We start from the raw sequence: 24,200 nt of genomic DNA, 5'->3' as shown, positions 1-24,200 counted from the left end.
GATCTAGCTATGTATGTCCGTCCGTCTGTTTGTCAGTCTTTGGCCGTATGCAGATATATCTTTATCTACACAACAGATCTCGCGTTAGCAAAATTCGGACGCATGAAATTTGAATATATTTGGGTTCTTATTTAGCATTATTTGAGCGTTTTGATTTTCAAAAATCTTGAACTCTAAGTGGGGGAGATCAGAAGGAATGGGCCGATCTCTACCATCTTTATAACAGATCTTGTGTAAATATTGAGATGTGCCAAGTCTGAATGGAATCGGAATGGAATTTTATGAGCTTCATGGATATTCATAATTTTGACCCTTTATGGGAGATGTACCAGAAAGAGTGGACCAATATATTCCATATTACAGCAAACCCAGTGTTAACAAGTTAAAAAGCAGTAAATTTGGCCGGGGCAATTTTCAAAAAAAAAAAAAAAAATAAAATACTTAAAACATTCTGTTAAAATTTTAAAAATACCAAATATAGCCGTTATATTGGGGTCTTTACGACGTGGACCTACATAGGCATTGTTTGCCATAAGCCATTACCATATTCAAATTCGAAACTTGAAATAAACGGTGAATAATGTAGCTAAAATCATGAAAATACCGTACATAGGGAGGTACCGTTATATCGGAGCTATGCGAAGACCTGGAACTGCATAGACAATTTTTTGTCTCATGCTGAAGCTTTCATTACCAACTTCAAATACGACATCTAAAACAATTTCGGTGAGTATTGTACCTAAAATCGTCAAAATACCGAATATAGGGAGGAACTGATATATGGGGGCTATACGAAGACGTGGACCTGCACATACAATTTTTCATTTCAGGCTATAGTATCCATCACGAACTTCAAATACCAAATTGGAAACAATTCCGGTGAATAATGTAGCTAAAATCATCAAAATGACGTACCGTTATATCGGAACTGTGCGAAGACCTGGACTTGCATAGACAATTTTCTCACTACACAGACACAGGCTGTAGCATCCATTACGAACTTCAACTACCACATCTCAAACAATTTCGGTGGGTATTGTACCTAAAATCGTCAAAATACCGAATATAGGGAGGTACTGATATATGGGGCCTATACGAATTTGGCTGCAGACCTTGGACATTCCAAGAGGACTCAGCACGCGTCACCCAAGAATGGTTACAAAATGAGTTTCCTCGCTTCATTTCCAGCGCACAATGGCCACCAAAATCTCCGGATAACAATCCGTTGGACTATTGTGTCTGGAGTATTTTGGAAAGCAAGGTCGGCACTAAACAATACTAAAGTGTCGATCACCTCAAGCAAGCGCTTCGCTGGGAATGGGCCAAAATAACGCAGAGCAACATTCGGGCAGCGTGTAATGGTTTCATTGGCCGTTTGAAATCCATAATTTGTGCCATAGGTGGCCAATTCGAACAAATCTTAATTTATTTTAAAATTTGATGCTATTTCCGACATTTTTATACCCTGCACCACAAGGTGGTCAGGGTATTATGTCTTTGTGCATTTGTTTGTAACAGGTAAAAGGAAACGAGACAGACCCATAGTTCCTTTTGATGATCTGCATAGAATCACATTCTGAGTCGATATATGCATGTCCGTCCGTCCGTCCGTCTGTCCATGTATTTTTGTAAACAAAGTACAGTTCGCATTTATTGTCCTATCCAGATGAAATTTTGCACAAATCATTTGTTTGGCCCAAGGACGAACCCTATTGAAATTGGAGATAATCGATCAAAATTTAGATATAGCTCCCATATATATCTTCGTCCGATTTGCCTTTTATTGTGCAACAAACGTGTAATTTCAATCCGAATAGTATGGAATTTTGCACGTACGGTCAGCTTGGACCTGAAAATAAGTATGCCAAATTTGATCGAAATCGGTTCAGATATAGCTATAGCTACCATATATATTGTTCATCCGATTTGTTATTTTTGTCCTCCGCAGCCGTAATATGCACTCTGTAACAACAATGTGTGGGGAAATATATCAAATACAGCTCAGAAATACATTTGATAAGTTTTATCGAGATCGGTTTAGATTTGGATACAGCTCCCATATATAACTTCGTCCGATTTACCTTTGATTGTGCACCAATCGTCTAATATTTGTCCAAATTGGATGAAATTTGGCACTTACGACTGAATTGAGCCTAGAAGCTAGTATGTCAAATTTGGTGAAGATTGGTTTAGATATAACTATAGCTCCCATATATACTGTTCATCCGAATTGTTATATTCGTTACCCACAGCCGTAATATGCACTCCGTAAAAACGATATTCAGGGAAATATATCAAATGCAGCTCAGAAATATCTTTGCCAAATTTTATCGAGATCGGTTCCGATTGGGACATAGCTCCCATACATATTTTTATCCGATTTCAAATCAATATCTCATGGGTAATACAAGTCCGAATTTAAAAGATACAAATGCTTCGGCATATTTAGTCCTTTGAACTTTAAATTATAATTATAATCATAGCGTTTATGATTGAATTCTCCCATTAAAACTTTTAATTGTTATGCGCAGCTCTACTAAATTATCAAAGTGGTGTAGGGTATCATAAAGTTGGCCCCACCCAACTTTAAGACTTTCTTTATTGGTTTGCTTTCATTAATTGAAAATGAAAATAATATGTAAAAATTATGGCATTTGACTTTATTGCATTTTTTTTATCTCACCTTGTATGTCTTTGGTATTAGTCCATAAACACAAGTTTTTTACTTAAATCTTTTTCTTTTTTTTCTAATATTGTTTATTATGAAAATAATTCAAGTATTATTTAAAGATGATAAAACTCAATAATTTTCATTTCCACTCAACTTAACTGAGTATTATTTACGTAGTCGCATACGCCGACTACTTAAACGCATAAACAACACAGCATCTTATCAGCCATAACTTTGCACTCAAAGAAAATAAAAGTTAAAGCCGCGTCGCCCGGGCACACGAAAGCGTTAACGCTAACGCTTAAGGCGACAATGGCAACAAACTGGAGGCGCTGTTAACAGATTTTTTTCGGTTGGAGTTAATGCTCAAGTCCCATGCTAACTGGGCTGCGCCGTTGCGCAGTCAGACAAGCAACCAAAACAGCCAACCAACTAGTCGTTTGTAACAACGAACACGTTTTCTCAACCCCGCTGTGTGTCTGCACAAGTGAATGCGCGCTCGCACAGACACTGCAAACGTAACGCCAACTCCAAAGGTGTTTGTGTATCGGTGTGTGTGTGTGTGTGTGTTTGTGTGTGTATGTTCACCAGATTTGTTCGTTGGTTCGTTGTCCAATGTGTATTCCATATCGGTTTTTTGGATTTTCTTCAGCAGCAATTGGCCAAAGTAATCAGTTAATTGTGGGACATACAACGTAAAGGTTGTAAAGCGCGGCTAACGGTATCGAGAGCACCTTGTGTGGAATACAAAAGCAAAAGAAGTCATGTTCATGTAAATGAATTTTTCTTTCACTTGAAATGAAACGACCTTAACAAAATAATGACAAATATGGCAAAGTGAATGAACGACCAAATTATAAAAAAGAATGAATTTTAAAACGAATAAAAATCTGAGTGAATGAAAATAAAAAGAATAATCGAAAAAACCATAAAGGGAAAGTTTAACGGAAGAATATAGCAAAACAACTCAAGTGGAGTTGTTGAAAATTCTTAAAGAAAGGAAACGAAGCAAGTCAAGTGCTTACAATACCAAAAAAAAAAACGAAAATTAATTAAACCACCTCACATCAGACGTCGCAAACGTCATTGTGTGTAGAATAACAAAAAAAAAATTCTTGTGTTGTTCCGAGTTGGTGTTCTATGTGTCAGTGGTTCTTTGTTGTTAACCGGACACAGCCGACTTGTGTGACTGATGTAAACAAAAGACTTAAGACACAAACTTGAAAGTGCATTTTCCCAGTCTTGGGCGAATAATGAAATAAAAACAAAAGCAAACAAAACTACTACAACTCCATATCATTAATGTTGCTTTGCGTAATTAAGGCCATTTCGTTGTGAGTACATATTTTCTTTCGCGCGCGTTTTCCAACCCACCTCTTGAACCAAACACCGGCTATTCTGAGTGTTAATTAGTAACAGCAAAAATATATATACCCAAAACAAAGTCTTAGACTCTAACTATTGTTGCCATAATTGGATTAAATATTTCCTTTGGTGTTTATTTCCTTTTCGGATCAGTCGAAAACGTCAACGGAAACTGTAACAACAACAGCGACAGTAGCAGCAAACATTTAATCCAAGTCATTAACTGAAAAATAAACAGCCATTGCCACTTGTACCAGATTTTATTTTAACAAAATGATTTTAAGGTAAGTAATTCCCCCAATGCATGTAAGGTTGTTATGGAAAAAATCCGACAAAGCCAGCAATGGCGTAGCCATCCTAATTTTTATGGGAATATCCTGGAAATATTGATTTCATTTTAAGAAGCTCGCATACTTTCCCTTTTTCTAAATCGAAGGCAAGACAATCAAATTATCCTTTTGGACCCCCACCCACCCTTTTACACACACAGCCTTTTCCACGCCAATGCACTCACATAATTGCCTCTTGCATGGATTTTTCGTTTGTTTGTTTTTTTTTTTGTCATTTTCTCGTCAAAATGGTAACAATTAAAATTCTTAGTGTGGCTTGTCACATGAAACGTGTCTTTTAAGAAATGAGCATTACTTTGTCACAGGCCTGTTTTTCACAAAATTATCGTTGGCGGTATATGTGTTTTTTGCGAATTTTGGCATATTTTGACATGTGTCAGTTTGGAATTATTTTAAAGGCTCATTAAAAATTCCATATAGGAAATCGTGCAGCAGGAGAGTGGAAAAACACTAGTATTGGAAATGAGTATTTGTTTTCAATTTATATAAGAAGGTTTCGTAATTTTAAATCCTCTTCAATTGCAATATTAAATTACAAAATAAAGACGTTTTTATAAAATTCGAGATGATTCCTTAGCCTAGCGTTCATATACCCTTTTTTCGGAAAAAAATCGACCTAAATAGAGATCTTTTAATAAGCAATTTTCTTTTTCTATTCCTACAATAAAGATTTCTGGATTTCAGAAGACAGCAAATTAATACATTTAATCTCTGCGATGCCCCAGATTTACACCATACAAAACATTATGTTGTCTTGAATATGCTGGGCTTAACTTGGACTATAATTCAACATTTTCCACTCTTGTGGGTCAGGTACCAAAAGAAGTGGAAATATCTGGTATCTGTCCTAAATTCAATACATATCACATTGCAGCCAATTTTGTTATATATCGAACACTATATAATATAACTTTTTATACCCTACAACCCTATATAAAACTTATATAAAACCTCGACATATTGATTTCCCACATAGGAGAGTATATATGAAACTTCGAGCTGCGTCGATGTAGCTATATATGTCCGCCCACCTGTCCATAGTAATTTATAATCACGCTACAGGTCGCAATTGTGGGCCGATCCTCATGAAATTGAAAACGGAGGTGATGTTAAGGTCGGAATAGAAGCCTATTTCTGGAGATCATCTCTAAATATTTAGTTGAAATGGACCAAAAACTGAAAAATTTTTAAATTGTTCCATAGGCCACAATTACGAACCAATCGTCGCGGAAGTTCCATGGTGCTAGAGCTTAGGGCTGGGCAGAAGCCGTCCAATTTGGGTGGTGATCGGATAGTATTTAGTGGGTGAAATAGACCACAACATTTGTATTAACTAAAAGTCAAATTTTCGATTAATCCGCGAATAATATACAAAGGAAGGGGATGTTAGATAGAATGCTTATATCTCAGGAATGGCTAGACCGATTTTCACAAATTTTGTGAATTCAGAATACCCTCTTAGCATAATGGAATAAAATCAAAAAAAGGCATAAAACGATGCCAATAATGATGTTAATATAGATTTTGTAATATTTTGTGATATTTTTTCATATTTTTTATCGCATTCGATTTTTCTAATTTGACTTATAATATTGAAGTCTACATTTTGTAATATTTTTTACCTTACAACACAGGTTGGGGTTATTATGCACAGATTGCAATTATCGTTCGATCCTCACAAAAATTTTCATAAGGGTAGGGTTATGCTCAGAAGGGGCCTATTATTTTTAAAGCTGTCCGCAATATATTTAGGGGTAGAAATGGACCAACAAATAAAAATGTTCTTGATTTTGCAGTCGGGGTAGAAATGGACCAACAAATAAAAATGTTCTTGATTTTGCAGTCATTATAAAGGTTACAAATAGAAACCAAAGGACACGAAATCTCGCATGAAGTTAGAGTTTAGGACAGCGTATAGAATGGACCACTACTTTTGTGTGAAAAAAATACCAAAATTTCCAGTCTACCGAAATGCTGAAAAGAACTTACAGACGAAACCCAAAAATACACAGAAGGCGAACTTCTGGCTTTTTCCCGCAGATTTCGTTGACGAATACAACCAAATATCGTAGACAAGTAAAACATAAGATAAGTCTACATTTGGAGATACAGAGGGGTTCTTGGATTTGGAGAAGATTGCACAATATTTAGGCTTCAAATGAACTAAAAACAAAATAATTTTCCTGATCACACAATTGAAACCAGTCGACACGGAATTTAGCATGAGAAGAGAGTTAAGGACAGAGAAGAAGTTTAGCATTTTGGATGTCCATTGGATTATTTTTAGCTGTAAAATGGACCACCACAACTAACAACACGACGGAGTGCGTAAATATTAGGCAAATGTCCTTTATCAAAAAGCCAAGGGTAATATCTGGGCAGTGCTCTATCACATAATTTCAAAAGCGAAATCTTCCAAAGTAGATTTGGACATAAGGGGACTTCTATCATTTTGAAGTGTTGTAGGGTATCACATGGTCGGCCCGTACGACTATAGCATTTGTTTACGTGTTTTTAAATATTTTTCTAATCAGGAAATTTATAAGGCTACCTCAAATCTTCTTGCGAAAGCTGTGTTTTTTTAAACACTCTACAAAATCCGTTGATTTTATGAAACTTCAATAAAATACGATTTTTAACTTTTTAAAAGTCGCGTGCTTTTTGTAAAAAAAAATATTTAAAAAAGGTTTGGGGTCCCCTACGAAATTTTTGGGTTAGGTTTGAAAGAGGGGCTGATTCGCCACATATCCTTATTGCAATATTGGTATAAAGGTGTTGAAAAAGAGTTTCTATGCATTTGCAAAACTACTCCAGATCTCATTATCTGATACCAACAGAGACCTCAGCACTTGTAGTACATATTTCCAGAACCACATCTTTATTATACGCATTTCCGAAGCCACCATCTATAACAAATTTAAGGACTTCATCTCTATCCTTCCACCCAATACATACATAAATTTATAAATTTAGTACTATATATTAGATTTTGTACAATTATAGTACACATTTCCAAAAAAAAAACTTCCATATATCAATTCCAATCTTAATTCTTGTACCGAATTTCGAGTATTCAAGCATTTTAGAACTTTAAATTTCGTATATCCATCTATTCTGCAATCCATCAGTGACTCTTATTCCAAATTTTTAGCTCATTCCGTTTCTTCAATACAAAATATTCAATTTTTAGCTTCATGTTAGTACTTTACGTATACTTTTAGTATTTACTATGACTTTGCAAAAACCCCAAACCATTGACGATATTATCTAGAACTTTGCTAAAATCAGATATTGTTTTTAATATGCGTTTTTTGGGTCTATAATGACAATTATCCACCTACAAAAATCAAAACTCATTCCAAAAATTCTCATTTCAAAAAAGGCACCCCAACCATACCTAGAACATTTGGTATTCTATGTGCATACGTTTTTTTTTTGTTTGCTTTTCCTTTCTTAAAACTTTCTTCAGTCTTTCGTTCTTTTGTGTTGTTTATTTTTGTCTACCAGACGTGTGGATGTGTGTGTACGTTTCCACTCTGCCGTTATTCTAATTAGCATATTTCACATGTCTTGAAAAGTTCAATGAATTTATTTAAATAATATGTATGTGCCCACAAACATATAGAAGAAAGGGGCAGAGAGAGAGCGAGATGAGAAAGATTGGGTCAAGAAAACCACTCAAGCATAGTGACACACATATGAATTAATAAACAAAATATGTTTGTATGTGTGTGTTACAATGTTTGATATTGGATACAGGTAAACCATACATGTTCAATGTACACTGGAGAGAATTTGTTTAGGAGCAATGATATTTTTTTTTGGTATATTATATTGAGTGTGGAAATTATTTTCAAAAAAAATTGTTCAAAATAATATTCAATTGAAATATGTTAATTATTGTTATACCCTCCACCATATATACATATTAGTTCGTCATTCTGTTTGTAGCTCATCGAAACAATAATTTTAGATACAACAAAGTATATATATTCTTGATCAGCGTAAAATTCTAAGACGATTTAGCCCTGTCCGTTCATCTGACCATCTGTTGTAATCACGCTACAGTCAAAACGAATTAAGATAGGAAGCTAAAATTTTGCACAGATCGGTCTTTTGTCTGCAGGTCACCCGATTTTCGGTACTTTGATGATTTTAGCCACATTTTCAGTGGCATTGTCCACACAAGGAGTTTTTTTGTGAGTACTTTATGACCTGGGAGACAATTATCTATATCGGTCCACGATATCGTATAGCCCCCATATAACGGTACCCCAATATTCGGCATTTTGATGATTTTAGCGATATTATTCACCGGAATTGTTTCGAATTTGGGATTTGAAGTTCGTAATGGATACTACAGCCTATGACAGAAAATTGTCTGTGCAGGTCCACGTTTTCGTATAGCCCCTATATAACAGTGCCTCCATATATTCGGTAATTTTGATAAATTTAGCTACATTATTCATCGATTTTTTTTTAATTTTATTGAAAAAAAGGGCGGAAATAACATCAAATTTCAGAATAAGTTAGGATTTGTTCGAATTGGACACCTTTGGCAGGAATTGTGCCCTTCAAACGGCCAATGAAACCGTCACACGCTGCCCAAATGTTGCTCTGCGGTATTTTGGCCCATTCCCGGCAAAGCCCTTGCTTGAGGTGATCGACACTTTAGTATTTTTTAGTGCCAACCTTGCTTTCCAAAATACTCCAGACACAATAGTCTAACGGATTGGTATCCGGAGATTTTGGTGGCCATGAAGCGAGGAACCTCATTTTGTAACCATTCTTGGATGGCGTGTGCTGAGTGCGATAGTGCTGAGTCCTGTTGGAATGTCCAAGGTCTGCGGCCAAAATGTTTGCATGCCCAAGGCTTTAAAACGTCCTCCAGAATATTTTCGCGATCATATTCGACATTTATTCTGATGCCACTGTCGATTAATAAGAGCGGGGGGAGACCATCGACTGTTATGGCAGCCCACATCATCAACCGAAGCTGCACATTTTCAGCTGACCTCCTAGGCAAGTAAACACGATCATTTTGTTTGCTTACAAATTGCTGGACAACGAATGTTTTGTCATTGGAGAAAACCAAATTCGGCAGTTCACCACTTTCGGCCATGCGAAGTAACTCTTTAGCCCTTTTGAGTTTATTTTCTTTCTGTTGCACCTTTTGGAATTTCAATGGCTTTACCCCGAGCTCATTTTTCAATATTTGCCGAATGGAATATTGCGATATGTTCAGCTCACGAGCCATTTTTCAAACCAAATTTCAAACCATTTCTGTGTTGTTGCTGTTTTTTTTTTCGTCCACTATACCGAGCTACACTACCGGTATAACGGCAACGAGCGATGGTACGAGACACAAATGCTGAAGTGCTCTAATGATAGCTACTTGTGGTTTTTCTACCAAATTTAAGAAGACACACTATCACGCTTGAATTCGATCACGAATAACTTTTTTTCTGGAAAATTCTCACCAAAATGCTTTTGTACGCTTGTAAACAATATAATGAGCTGTCACTGGAATAATTTTAACAGCTGTCGGACGAGTTGCTTAGAAATGACAACAGTCTAAAGTTGGTTGCAGTATTTTCATCTCACCCTGTATAGACCCTAATGTAACGTCTTCATTCGGTATTACATTTTAACAGAATTTTTAACGGTTTTTTTTTTGAAAATGTCCAAATTCGTTTCAAATGGTGGAGGGTATGAAGCGGTAAGTACGGCCCGGCCGTACTTACAGCTTTTTAAGTTGTTTTTTTTTTTTTTGGTATTTTATATTGAGTGCTGAAATTATTTTCCAAATAAATTGTTCATAATAATATTAAAGTGAAATATGTTAATTATTTTTTTTTCGTTCTCCCCGTAACACATTTATGGGCTTTTTATAAATTCCTGAATAACACATTATTGATTTTTAGTTGTTTATTCTATTTTCCTCATGGGGAGCCTTGTCTATTTATTTACTTTTTTCTTCATATACTTTATCAAAAATGTTATGAAATTCTAGCTGGTTTCAAACACCGCTAACAAGCCAATACGAATAAATAAAACCGAAATCAAGTTAAATAAAAAAAATGTAGAAACATACATATCTACACGATCATATTGTCATTTGATATTCAGGTTGAATGCGCTTTTAATGGGTTACAAAAGTTTATGAGGAACGATATACGAACTGACTGACTGGCTGACTTACTTATCTGCTTAGCGAAGTGATATACATACAATGGTTGTGGGTTGGTCTCTGCGTTTTCTGGTTGTTGTTGTCGTTGTTGTTTTGGATTTCAATGAGATTATTGTCAAAAAAAAATTTTTAATGAAGCAAGTGCACTTTTTATTTTTTTCTGGGGTTTTTGTCAATTTTCTTGCAGTGATTTTTCTTAAATTAAATGCAATATCTGGCATTTTGTAAGAATTGTATATACAGCCATAACAAATAATAGTTATTATTATTTGTTGAATGACATTATTTTGGAATAAATCTGCAAATTGAAAAGAAAAACAAATAATTGGTTAATAGGGAAGATGTTGGCTTGTTATTTTTAATTGACAGAAATATAAAAAAATGTATATTGTATAAATATACATTCAAGTGTTAATACCACTTGAATGTATATTTATAAAGAATGGGATAAATATATAAAAAGGGCAAATAATGGGATATCTATGCTTTTACGACCTCTTATAAACAACTTCATCAATTAAATTTGGAAAATAGAAACATGGCATTAGAAACAAAAGAATATAAGTTAGTCAAAATGTTCAATATGTTGAAGATAGTTGAAAAAAAAATTTTCGTTAAAAGAGTTCCTTCTTTCTGCATCTGGATTAAATGTAACTTTCAGTAAATTTAAATGTAAAATTAAAAATCACACTATAAAAGAAGTTGTGCAGAAAAAAACTGCTGTGTACCTCAGCTCAATTAGTAATCACGCAATATGTCGCAATTTTGGCCCGATTCTCATGAAATTGAAAATGGAGATGGGTTTTTGGTCATAATAGAAGCCTCTTGCTTTTGGAGATGATCGCAGAATATTTAGTGGTTAAAATGGACCAACAACTGAAAAACGTTCTAATTTTGCAGTTGTTCTACAGGTCGCAATTATGGACCAATCGACGCGAAAGTTAGCATGGGGCTGGGGCTTAGGGCTGGGCAGAAGCCTTCCAATTTGGATGGTCAAAGGGTAATATTTAGTGGATGAATAGACCATAACATTTGTGTTAAATAAAAGTCAATTTTTTATTAAACCGCGAATATTTTTAATCCCGGCGAAATTATAAATAGACGAAAAGGTCAATTCTGACCATTACGTATATGCCGATAGTAAATATATCGGATATTCATAGTGAAATGTATACAATGTGTTTATACAAAGGAAAGGGATGTTAGCTAAAATACTTATATCTCAAGAAAGGCTGGACCGATTTTTTTTTTAAATTTTGTTAATTCAGAATACCCTATTGGCATAAAAGAATGAAATCTAAAAAAAATCGCATAAAAATATACCAATAATGATAGATTTTGTATTATTTGTTGTTATATTTCTTTACATATTTTTTATCGCTTGCGATTTTTTTTAATTCGACTTATCATTTTGAAGTGTATATTTTGTAATATTTTTCACCTTACAACACGGGTTGGGGTTATTATATACAGATTGTAATTATCGTCCTATCTTGACGAAATTTTTCATAAAGGTAGGATAAAACAGAGAAGGGTTAGGCCTATTGTTTATAAAGATGTCCGCAATATATTTAGGGGTTGAAATGGACCAACAACTAAAAATGTTCTTGATCTTGCCGCCGTGGTAATGGTCACGAATTGAAGGCAAAGGACACGAAATCTCGAAAAAAATACAAATATTTCCATTCTACTGAAGCGCTGAAAATAACTTGCAGGCTAAATCCAAAATACATAAAAGGCGAACTACTGGTTTTTATGTTGATTTCGTTGACGAATATAGCCAAATATCGTAGACAAGCAAATCATATAGACGAGTCTAAATTTAGAAATACAGAGGGGCCTTTTGCAGTTTTGGTTAAAATTTACCAAAAACAGTAAAATTCACCTGATCACAAAATTGAAACCAATCTAGTGAAAAAAGGACAGGGAAGAAGTCTAGCATTTTGGATCACCATTGGATTATATTTAGCTTAAAATGGACCACAACAACTAACAACATTGGGCAAATGCCCTGGTTAAAAGGCCAAGGGTAATATCTGAGCAATGCTCTGACATAATTTCAAAAGCGAAATCTTCAACAATGGATTTGGACAACAGAGGCTTCTAAAATATTGTAGTGTTGTAGGATATCACATTGCCGACTTCGCAGGCTTAGTCCGGCAATGTGAAAAAAGTAAGCAAAGGCTGGCTATGGTAGTGCAGGCCAACCATATCCTATAGCACTATACTATATTTTAAAATCCACTAAACCCTGTAAAAATGTTCCCTTTGGTTTTTGACTGGTAGCATGTGCCCTATATTTACGACCTCTGTCGTGCTGATAGGTATTCAAAAAAATGTTACACAAAATTTGTAGTCAATTTTAACTACTATATGTTATCTGATGTGGAAACAAAATGTGGGAAAAGGCTTTTAACCTGTCCTAAATTATAACCTCATACGAAATTCCCTGTCGATAGATCTTTACTTATAACCTGCATAGCGACTCATCTTCGAGCATCTTCAAAAATACGCTTCTATTTTGACCCTAACCTGACCTAACCCTCATGAGAAATTCCGTGAAGATCGGACGAAAAAATATACTCACATTTTTATTGCCTTTTTTTGCGATTTTTATACATTCTATTTTTTTTTTGCCAAGAGGCCAATCAGAATTTTGGAGAATTGTCGATATCTGTTCCATCGTTCTCGAGCGGTCTTATTAACATCTGCTTCCCTTATATATATTTTGCTATATACCTGATACATTGGATATCAGCATCAATGTTACTGTCAGAAGTGACATTTTCATGCATTTGTGATTCCGTCGGGGTTAAAAATATTCGGCGATTAATCGAAATGTTCGTATTATTTACATGATAGTAATGGTCAGTTTCAGCTGCTAACTATTATCAGATAACCATGCAAAATGGCAGACTTCTGTCCCACCTAAACTCTTACCCCAATTTAGTCTATAATCGTGACGTGTGGAGTAACTGAAAGGTTTGTGTTTTTCGTCCATTTGTATGCCTAAATATTTTACATGAACAGATGGAAGGTCCGAATCGGCTCGAAAGAACTATATATAACACCCTATGTGCAGGACCAATACTTCGAGGTGCTACAAACTTTTTTCCCAAGACACAGTGTTGTAGGTTATATAAAAAAACCTGTAATGACAAAGCTAATATATCCTCCATAGAATGGTGGAGGGTATAAAAGAGAAAGATGGGGGAATTTGCTCTCTCTGTTAAAGTTACTATCTGTTGTAGACTTGTAAACTTTGAAATGCCATTATACGATTCTTTTATTTTTGGATCTACTTTCACAATCAGCTGAGTTTTTTTTTGTAGTTATTGAAAAAAAAATTCTTTTGTTGCGCAGTGTAACTGTGGTTAGTTCTGTCATTAAGAATAGTACTTTGATGATTTTAGATTGTTAAGTTTTTATTCTAATCTGATTAGTATATTTAATATATATATATATATATATATATATATATATATGACTAGGTTCATCCCATGTGCATGTGCCCCGTTTCATAATGTTGAAAAGGTCTTTTTTCCTGATGTAGGGAGTAAAATGTTTGTTTAAATTTTTTTCATTCATTTTTCCATGATGCCATTACAATTTGTTTCAATACAATTCAAATTTGTTTGCCTTGTCGTGTTCGTACCACATGCCAATCCCCATATGATCTTCAATTATTTTTCCTCTTATGGAAAACATCGTTCAATTGAAAGAAAACATTCAAGAGGTTCACTCGAACATACCATTGTTGCCATATGACTTGACATATCACGGAAAACGAATGAAGACAATGATTGCTAGTTTTTTGTCTCCATTTCAAATGAGAAAAACACACCCTTTGGTAGAAAAAAAACCCACAACAGTTTCAATTTACATTTTGCGAACAATATAACCTACTTCCGTCATTGAATTTCAATAAAAAAACAACATCTTAAAATTATGCTATTGTATCTATTGCGCATCAGTTTCCCACATTTCACATAGTTGTATTGGAAATTTATTGTCGAAAATATGATATATGACCTATGAGCTACTGGTTTTTGAGGTAAATCGGCATAAATTGTTTGCTGTCAAACATAAATCACTCCAAGTGATTTAATGTCTAACGATGATGAATTTATTTTGATTTATCTGGAAATGTGGCTAATGGTATTCTCTTTTTTTTCGCTGGTTATGTAGATAGAGTCAATCATGGCTATAACGAACTCATTTGGAAGACATGATAGGTTTGTTAATAATATTTATACCCTACAACACTACTCGTATCTGTTGGGGGGGATTATAAGCTTGAATGAACCAACAATTATGTAACACCTCGAAACATTGGTTCCTACATAGGAAAGTATATATGGAACTTCCTATCTCGCAGAGAAGAGTCGATCTAGATATGTATGTCCGGCCGTACGTCTGTCCATGATAATTTGTAATTACGCTGCAAGTCGCAATTATGGCCCGATCCTCACGAGCTAGGGGCATTGGGCTAGAGCTTAGGGCTGAGAAGTCCTCCAATTTGGATGGACATCGGGTAATATTTAGTGGGTGAAATATACCATAACTTTTGTGGTAAATAAAAAAAATGTCGGAAATAGCATCAAATTTTAGAATAAGTTTCGACTTTTTTGAATTGGTTACCTTTGGCACGAATTATGGCCCTCAAACGGCCAATGAAAAACGCGTCACACGCTTCCCGAACGTTGCTCTGCGGTATTTTGGCCCATTCCCGGCGAAGCGCTTGCTTGCGGTGATCGACACTTTGCTATTTTTTAGTGCCAACATTGCGCGTGCTGAGTGCGATAATGCTGAGTCCTATTGGAATGTCCAAGGTCTGCTGACAAAATGTTTGTGTGCCCAAGACTTTAATACACCCTCCAGAATATTTTCGCGATATTATTCGCCATTTATTCTGATGCCACGGTCGATTAATAAGAGCGGAGAGCGACATTCGACTGCAATGACGGGCCACACCATCACCATGGCCGGCGCTTGAGTTCTGGTGGCCAACCGAAGGTGCACATTTTTACTGACATCTTTGGCAAGTAAACACGATCAGTTTGTTTGTTTACAAACTGCTGGACAACCAATGTTTTCTCATTGGAAAAGACCAAATTCGGCAGATCACAACTTTCACCCAAGCAAAGCAACTCTTTAGCTCTATTGAGTCTATTTTCTTTCTGTTGCGGTGTAAGTTCTTGCACTTTTTGGAATTTCAATGGCTTTACCCAGAGCTCGTTTTACAATATTTGCCGAAAGGAATATTGCGATATGATCAGCTCAGGAGCCATTTATCGGCCACTGTGACGCGGGTTTCGATCAAGTCGCTTCCTTACTTTTCGAACCATTTCTGCTGATGTTGCTGTTTTCTACCAATTCTCACCAAAATGCTTTTGTATGCTTGTAAATATTATAATGAGCTGTCGGACTATTAGCTTAGAAATGACAGCAGTCTGAAGTTGATTGCAGTTTTTTCATCTCAACCTGTATGTGCTGAGGGTATTGTATACAGGTCGAAATTATCGTCGGATCCTCACGAGATTTTGCATTGAAGCCTATTGTTTTTAAAGATGTACGTTTTGTTGTTCAAATGGACGAAAACCAGAAAAAAATCCTGATTTTGCTGTTGTTCTACAAGTCACAATTGAAAACCAATCGACACCGAATTTTACATGAGAAGAGAGTTAAGGACAGGGAAGAAGTCTAGCATTTTGACAAAAAGCTTAGGGTAATATTTGGGCGTTTCACAAACGAAATCTTCCAAAATGGATTTGGACATGAGGGGGCTTTCAAAATATTTTAGTGTTGTAGAGTATTACGTGGTCGGCCCCGCACGACTATAGCCTTTGCTAATTTGTTTCTATCTGTATTAGATAAGGTATAAAAATGGAATATCTCGACCGATTATATCTGGCACCTCACGCACATTCCATCATTTTCTAAAAATTGTCACCACATGTCTCATATAAAGTGAGGGAAGTAACCAATATTGTCCAAACTTGGCACGTCGCAATATTTATATGAAATTATTTAGGTCCGATACGAAATGTACAATATTGGCCCATTCCTTCCTAACCTACTCCACAGAGGGTCAACAATTTGAATTAATCATAACATAACAGATTATTTAAATAATCAAATATTGGCTGAGGGTATACATCTATCGGCCACTTTTTAGCTTGCTTTTTTTCTTTCGTAATGTTCTCTATAACCATGATCGACTGTATTTTGGAATTGACTTAAATGTTCGAAGAGAAAAACGTTTGTTCACACCTTAATATTCTATGATATTCTTTTGGATTTGGCTATTAGAAAACAAATGCTGTAGTTTTTCACAAAGCATAGCAAAGTGTGATGATTCAATTAACACTTTACAAAACGACGTCAGGTGTTAAGAATTATTTAAGAGAAATCGGTGGTGGAAACCACTGCATTTGGATGCCATTCAAATTTAAAGAATTATTTGAATAATACTCAACAGATGATTTTTAACATTGAACTTTGAAGAATTACACAAGAATACGTGGCTCTTGCTGTGAAAAAAATGAAAATATATTTAGCAGTATTTCAAATAGACATCCATCTGACAAGAAGTCAATTTCCGGTTTTAATGTTGACTTCAAGTCAACTTTTTTCCACAAGTTAACTGCTGTTCTCAGTTCTTGAGTACACACCGTTATTTATCCATTCGTACTTTGGTATTTGATTTCAATTTACATTGACCTCTACACTGTCCAATGTATTATTACTCTCACGAATGCTCACAAACACGCCACATTTTTTATTGGTAAACAAACCAAACTCAAAATAAAAACAAAAACAATAAAAAAGAAACTGGATTAAAAGTTCAATGACATTGATCACTTTCGTGTTGTTAAAAGTAGAACTCACGTTTTTATACTTTGTTGTAAGAATTTTTACCAGCGAACAACATGTTGTTGGGAATATTTTTCATGACCTCTTTAGGTTTGTGTACTATTAAATAGATAATCTATGTAATTCATGAAAGAGATGCGAATTATTGTATTCTCAGGACTGATTTTTTTGTAATCGGCAAGAGCCACAAGTTTTTTATAAGGAAATTTTATGTTGCAGTAATTTGTTCCGTAAAGGTCTGATATATGGCGGAATTTTGAAACATTACTAGACTATTTATAGACGTTAATATTTTTGTGAAGGGGTAAAATACAGAAAATGCTATTTAAGAGTGCAAAAAGTACTATAAGCTGAAAAAAGTTACAACATTTTTATTGGAGTTTATAAGGGCTATAAATTGGAATATTATTTGGCCTATCAGTCTCTTGCCTTTTCTATTGAAAACGGTGGAGAGACTAATTTATATTGAGATTAGATCTCTACTACCCTTAACTTCGATGAGCACAGCTTAACATGCTTATATGAAAGGCAAAACTGTTGAAACAGTGCAACACGTCGTCGTGGGCTATGTATAGATGAACCTGAACAGATGATCGGAACAGATGTCGTGGCTTACGCTAACGAAGTGGTTTTGCTGATTGAAGGGAAATTCTCGCAAACTGTTTAAGACCTTATGCATGTAGCTCAAGTTAAACTTTAATGGACTTTTCGTGAACCCATCTAAAACTGAGCTCTTACTTTTTGCAAGGGGGCGGAAAATCCCAGATTTTTCGTGTCTTCGGAAGACAAGTATCTCGGTACCGTCCTAGACCAGAAATTAAACTTAAAGAGGAATATCGAGGCGGGAGCTAAGAGGGGCTTAATCGCACTTTACTCCTGCAAAAACTCCATAGGAAAGAGCTCTGACTTAAGCCTCATATAAACAAATGGTTATACGAATCAGTCGTCCGGCCAATCCTAACCTATGGAGGGCTAGGGCGAATTGGTCACCTTTGGCACGAACTATGGCCTTCAAACGGCCAATGAAACCGTGCTGGAAATGAAGTAGGAACCTCATTTTGTAACCATTCTTGAGTGGCGCGTGCTGAATCCTGTTGGAATGTCCAAGGTTTGCGTGCCCAAGGCTTTAATACACCCTCCAGAATATTTTCGCGATAATATTCGGCATTTATTCTAATGCCACGGTTGATTAATAAGAGCGGAGAGTGATCATCGGCTGTTATGGCAGCCCTTACCATCACCATGGCTGGCGCTTGAGATCTGGTGACCAACCGAAGGTGCACATTTTCAGCTGACCTTTTTGGGTAGTAACCACGATCATTTTGTTTGTTTACAAACTGCGGGATAACAAATGTTTTCTCATCGAAGAAAACCAAATTTGGCAGTTCACCACTTTCGGCCAAGCGAAGCAACAACACTTTTGAGTCTCTTTTCTTTCTGTTGCGGTGTAAGTTTTTGCACTTTTTGTGATTTCAATGGCTTTACCCCGAGCTCATTTTCATTTGCGGATGGAATATTGCGATATCTTCAGCTCACTAGACATTTTTCGGCCACTGCTACGCGGGGTTTCGATTAAGACGCTTCATTACTTTGCGAACCATTTCTGCTGATGTTGCTATTTTCTTCCGTCCACTTCCTTGTCGTCGGGCTACGCTACCAGTATCGCGGTAACGAGCGATGGTACGAGATACAAAAGATTTATTCACATTTAAATGCTGGAGTGCTCTAACGATAGCCACTTGTGGTTTTCCCGCCAAATATAAAAAAATGACACAATCACGCTTGAATTCCATCGCGAATAACTTTTCTGGAAAATTCCAACCAAAAATATAATGAGCTGTCACTGGAATAATTTTAACAGCTGTCGGACGAGTGACTTAGAAATGACAGCTGTCTGAGGTTGGTTGCAGTTCTTTCATCTCGCCCTGTAGTGGTAAGAGTATTCTGTCTTCGTGAATTTGTTTGTAATATGGAGAAGGAAGCGAGATAGACCTATAGGTAATTGTGAGGATATTCATAGAATCACTTTCAGAGCCGATTTACGCATGTCAGTCCGTCCGTCCGTCCATGCATTCTTATGAACAAAATGCAGGTCGCATTTATTATCCGATCGAGATGAAATTTTGCAAACAATATTTGTTTGGTCCGAGGACAAACCCTATTGAAACTGGTGATAATCGGATCAGATTTAAATATAGCTCCCATATATCTTAAACAAATTTCGGGTTAATTGCTAATCTAAGTCAAATGGCATGTATTTTGGTTCATCCGACCGAATTCGCTCTAGAAGCAAGTAACTCAAATTTGGAGTAAATCGGTTCAGATATAGCAATAGCTGCCATATATATGTTTCATCTAACCGGTCTCGGAAATACCTTTGTTAAATTAAATCTTTTTAATTTGGAGGGATATGTGAGAAAATAAAGACAGGGGCTTAAAAGGATAAAGACAGGGACTTAAAATAGTTATTTCGACTAATCTAATTTTTATGTTATCTGCTAAGATTTCCTTGTAGTGGCCATTCAACACTCTCAAAGTTCCATCACCCTTAAAATAAAAAAACAACATAAAGTTTTGCCAACACATCCAATTGATGCAAACAATGATTTTTACATTTATTGTGAATCCATTAAAAGTGAAAACTATTTTCGTTTCAACAGAGATTTCCTGTCTTACTTTACTTTCCATCCGCCATGAATTCCCAAGTGGCGGATGTCGTCTCCACGTTGCTCCACAATGTCTGGCATAGCTTGAATACAAAACATATAAAAAAAAAACAAGTTTGTGACTTAAGTCTTTCGTTTTGGCCTCAATTATTTAACACTTAAAATACTCGAAAGAAAGAAATCCATTTAACAAATTAAATGCATAACAAATCAAACAGCAATTGAGTAATTTCAAAAGAATTTTGAAATTAAATGTAAGCGTTGTGTGCAAAACAAAACCTGTTGAATGGTAACTCCGGGAACAAGGTTAAAGAAATTCTCTTTCTACGAAAAAGAAAGAAATCCAGACAAGAAAAACTACTTTTACTGGCGACGACTTTTCAAGACTTTCCTTTTAGCCTTGACACATATTTATACACATGAAGCTCTATATATAAGTATAGAGACAATATGCGATGAATATAAACTAAGAGCTTATAAGAAATACAATGTGGAGGAAAAAATCTTTTTCCGTGTTGCATTCATTGCTGCATGGCAACAACAAATTGGCTGGCATAAAATCTCCCCCCCAAAAAAAGTCGACAACAAAATCAAACAACATGCAATCCAATGCTGCAATTATTTAAGACATTGCCGTGGTAAAGTAGGAAAAAACGGCTGCTTTGTTATAACATGATCTTACATAGATAGATAAAGATACCAAAATAAGTAACCCCCCAATTTGGAGGAAAATGATTGTGGCAACATTCACACACACACACACACACACACACACACACACACACACACACACACACACACACACACACACACACAAAGGCAATGTGAACAGAAAATAAACGTGAAATTGTTGACAACAGGTCTTTAACACTGCTGTAACAAGAGATCCTACTATTTGGATTTGAGATATTTCTCTTTGTGTGTGTTTGGTTTTATTTCAGTTTTCCATGGAAAATGACATTTCAACAAAACCAGACTCCTCCATAATTATATGTGGCTGCTGGTTGCATGAATTTAATATCTGGTTTTTGGTCCACATAATAGTGTTGCAGCAACAGGAACAACAAAGAAATGCTCAATGCGGCAGCAATGAAAGCCGGCATCGAACTTCACAACCGGTATTTGTGAATTTTACTTTGGGATCATCTCCATTTTTGGAGGTTGCCGTTCTCTTAATATAGCGAGGGTGACACTGAATTTTTAGTGGAAATTATTGTCTCAATGGCAATGTGTTTTGGGACACATTTTTTAGGCTGATAAAAAATCTTTCCTTGATGAAATACAGATTGAAATAAAAATCACTCAGCATTTTTAAACTTTAAAAATATATCGGGAAAGACAGAACAAAAGACAACAGAACAGCAATATGGGCTGAGATCTGCCTATAATCACTCTACAGGTCGCAATTATGACCCGTTCTTCACGAAATTTAGGATCAAGGTGGGGCTATAGTCAGGATAGAACCCTATTGCTTTTGGAGATGATGGCATAATATTTAAGTGTTGAAATGGTACATTTTGTAATATTTTTTCACCTTACAACACAGGTTGGGGTTATTATATACCGATTGCAATTATTGTCCGATCCTCACGAAAATTTTCACAAGGGTAGGGCTAGGCTCAGAAAGGTTTTCAAATATTTCCGCAATATATTGAGGGGTTGAAATGGACCAACAACTAAAAATGTTCCTGATTTTGCAGCCCTTATATAGTTCACAAATAGAAACCAAAGGACACGAAATTTCGCATGAAGTTAGAGTTAAGGAGTTAAGTGTGTACCAACATAACTTACAGATAATATCCGAAATACACAAACGGCGAACTTCTGGCTTCTTTATGCTGATTTCGTAGACGAATATAACCAAATATCGTAGACAAGCAAATCATATTGATTAGTCTAAATTTGGGATACAGAGGGGCCTCTTGCTATTGGAGATGATCGCAAAATATTTAGAGGTTCAAATGATCCAGAAACAGAAAAAAAAAATTCCTGTTCACACAATTGAAGCCAATCGTCACGCCTGCGCAGAAAGTAAAGTACAGGAAAGAATTCTTGCATCTTGGATGACCATTGGATTATATTAAGCTATAAAATGGACCACAACAGCTAACAGCACGACAGAATGCGTAAATATTGGGCAAATGTCCCTGGTCAAAATGCTAAGGGTAATATCCATTGTAAACGCTGTCCTAAAGTTGACCTTCATGCAAGATTTCGTGTCCTTTGGTTTCTATTTGTGACCTTCAAAATCAGGAAAATTTTTAGTTGTTGGTCCATTTCACCCCTAAAAATATTACAAAATGTACACTTCAATATTATAAGTCAAATTGAAAAAATCACATGCGATAAAAAACATGAAAATAAAAATTAAAATATATCACAAAATACTACAAAATATATTTTAACATCATTATTGGCATCCTTTTATGCGATTTTTTAGATTTTATACTTTTATGCCAAGAGGGTATAAAATTGACAAAATTTGTAAAAATCGGTACAGTCATTCTTGAGGTATAAGCATTCTAGCTAACATCCCCTTCCGATATATTAAGATTGAACTGTTCGTCTATTTGTGATTTCGCCGGAATTAAAAATATTCGCTTTTTAATCGAATATTTGACTTTTATTTAACACAAATTTAATGACCTATTTCACCCACTAAATATTACCCGATGGCCACCAAAATTGTGTGGCTTCTGCCCAGCCCTAAGCTCTAGCCCCATGCTAACATCCGCGTCGACAGGTCCATTTCAAACCCTAAGTATTATGCGACCACCTCCAAGAGCAATAGGCTTCTATTTTGATCATAACCCCACTCCCATTTTCAATTTCGTGAGGATCGGGCCATAAATGCGACCTGTAGCGTGATTATAAATTAAAATGGACAGACGGACAAACATAGCTAGATCGACTAAGATTGACGAGCTAAATAATGGATAAAGGCTGCACAAAAGGTTCTCGTCCGACTACAGTGGTAATGTGATATTTTTGAGTATGCATACATAATTTTGAATTCATTAGGCAATGTAATATCTTTGGTATACAATTTGAATATAAATTGTCTATTATTTCATTGAAGTAATGTATCGTTTTTCTTTTTTTTTTGCAGGTAAATTTATTACTTGTGATGCATAATATGGTAAGAAGTTTAATTAATGTATACAAATTATTGATGAGACAACAATTTTCTAACTAATTATTATAAAATTGCATGTACAAGGATGGGTTAGAAGTTGAGATCCAAATTTACTAAGTAGTATGAGACCTTATTAAGACGAGAGACATCGATATGGCTTTAGTCCAAGTCTCTAAAATTTCAAAATAAAACAAGTAAGGAAAGGTCGAAAGTCGGACGGGGCCGACTATATGATACCCTAAACCCCTATGCGTATTTAGTGGAGCTCCCCTAACAAACTAGGACTTTATGTGTAGTAGACCACCATTTGGAACGACTTTGGAAATAAAAAAATCCGTTAAAATCTTAAAAATACCGAATGTAGCCGCTAAATTAGGTTCTAAACGACACCGTGGACCTGCATAGCCAACTTTTGTCATAAGCCATTACAATATTCAAATGCGAAGCTTGAAAAAAATTTCGGTTAAAATTTTAGATAAAATCATCAAAATACCGAATATAGGGAGGTACCAAAACGTGCACCTGTTTTTACATGGCCCTTTTTCAATACCAAAAGTCCTGCATACATAATACACATTTGAGTAAAATTTTATCAACCTACTTCATTTCGTTCGGAAGCTAGAGTGATTTCCACAGACGGACGGACATCGCTAAATCGACATAGAATTTTATGCTGAAGAAGAATATACACGATTTGTAGGGCGTAAAATGTATATTTCGAGGTGTTACAAGCGGAATGACGAACTTAATATACCCTCATACTATGGTAGAGGGTATAAAAATTAAATATGAAAAAATCTATTAAATTTTGGTTGGTATTACATATATTGTGAGCAATAACCGTAAAATCGGATGAAGATGTATATCGAAATTGTATAAAAATCTGAACCGATTTCAATAAAATTTGGAAAAGATATTTTCAAGCAGTACCTGATGCCCGGTAACA

General features: G+C 35.5%; 1 protein-coding gene across 1 annotated transcript in view; it reads left to right on the top strand.

Annotated features, from left to right (window-relative positions):
- The first annotated feature begins 3,327 nt into the window (after positions 1 to 3,327).
- Positions 3,328 to 24,200, top strand: part of LOC101892428 (peroxidase) — a 156,827-nt gene continuing 135,954 nt past the window's right edge. The window contains exon 1 of the mRNA XM_020038381.2: positions 3,328 to 4,320. Within this exon, the coding sequence (XP_019893940.1) occupies positions 4,310 to 4,320 (11 nt within the window). The 5' untranslated portion in view covers positions 3,328 to 4,309. The remainder of the gene's footprint in view (positions 4,321 to 24,200) is intronic.

The sequence above is a fragment of the Musca domestica genome, unplaced genomic scaffold, assembly GCF_030504385.1.
Source record: "Musca domestica strain aabys unplaced genomic scaffold, Musca_domestica.polishedcontigs.V.1.1 1, whole genome shotgun sequence".
Taxonomy (NCBI): Eukaryota; Metazoa; Arthropoda; class Insecta; order Diptera; family Muscidae; genus Musca; species Musca domestica.
This window is presented reverse-complemented; position numbering and strand designations above follow the sequence as displayed.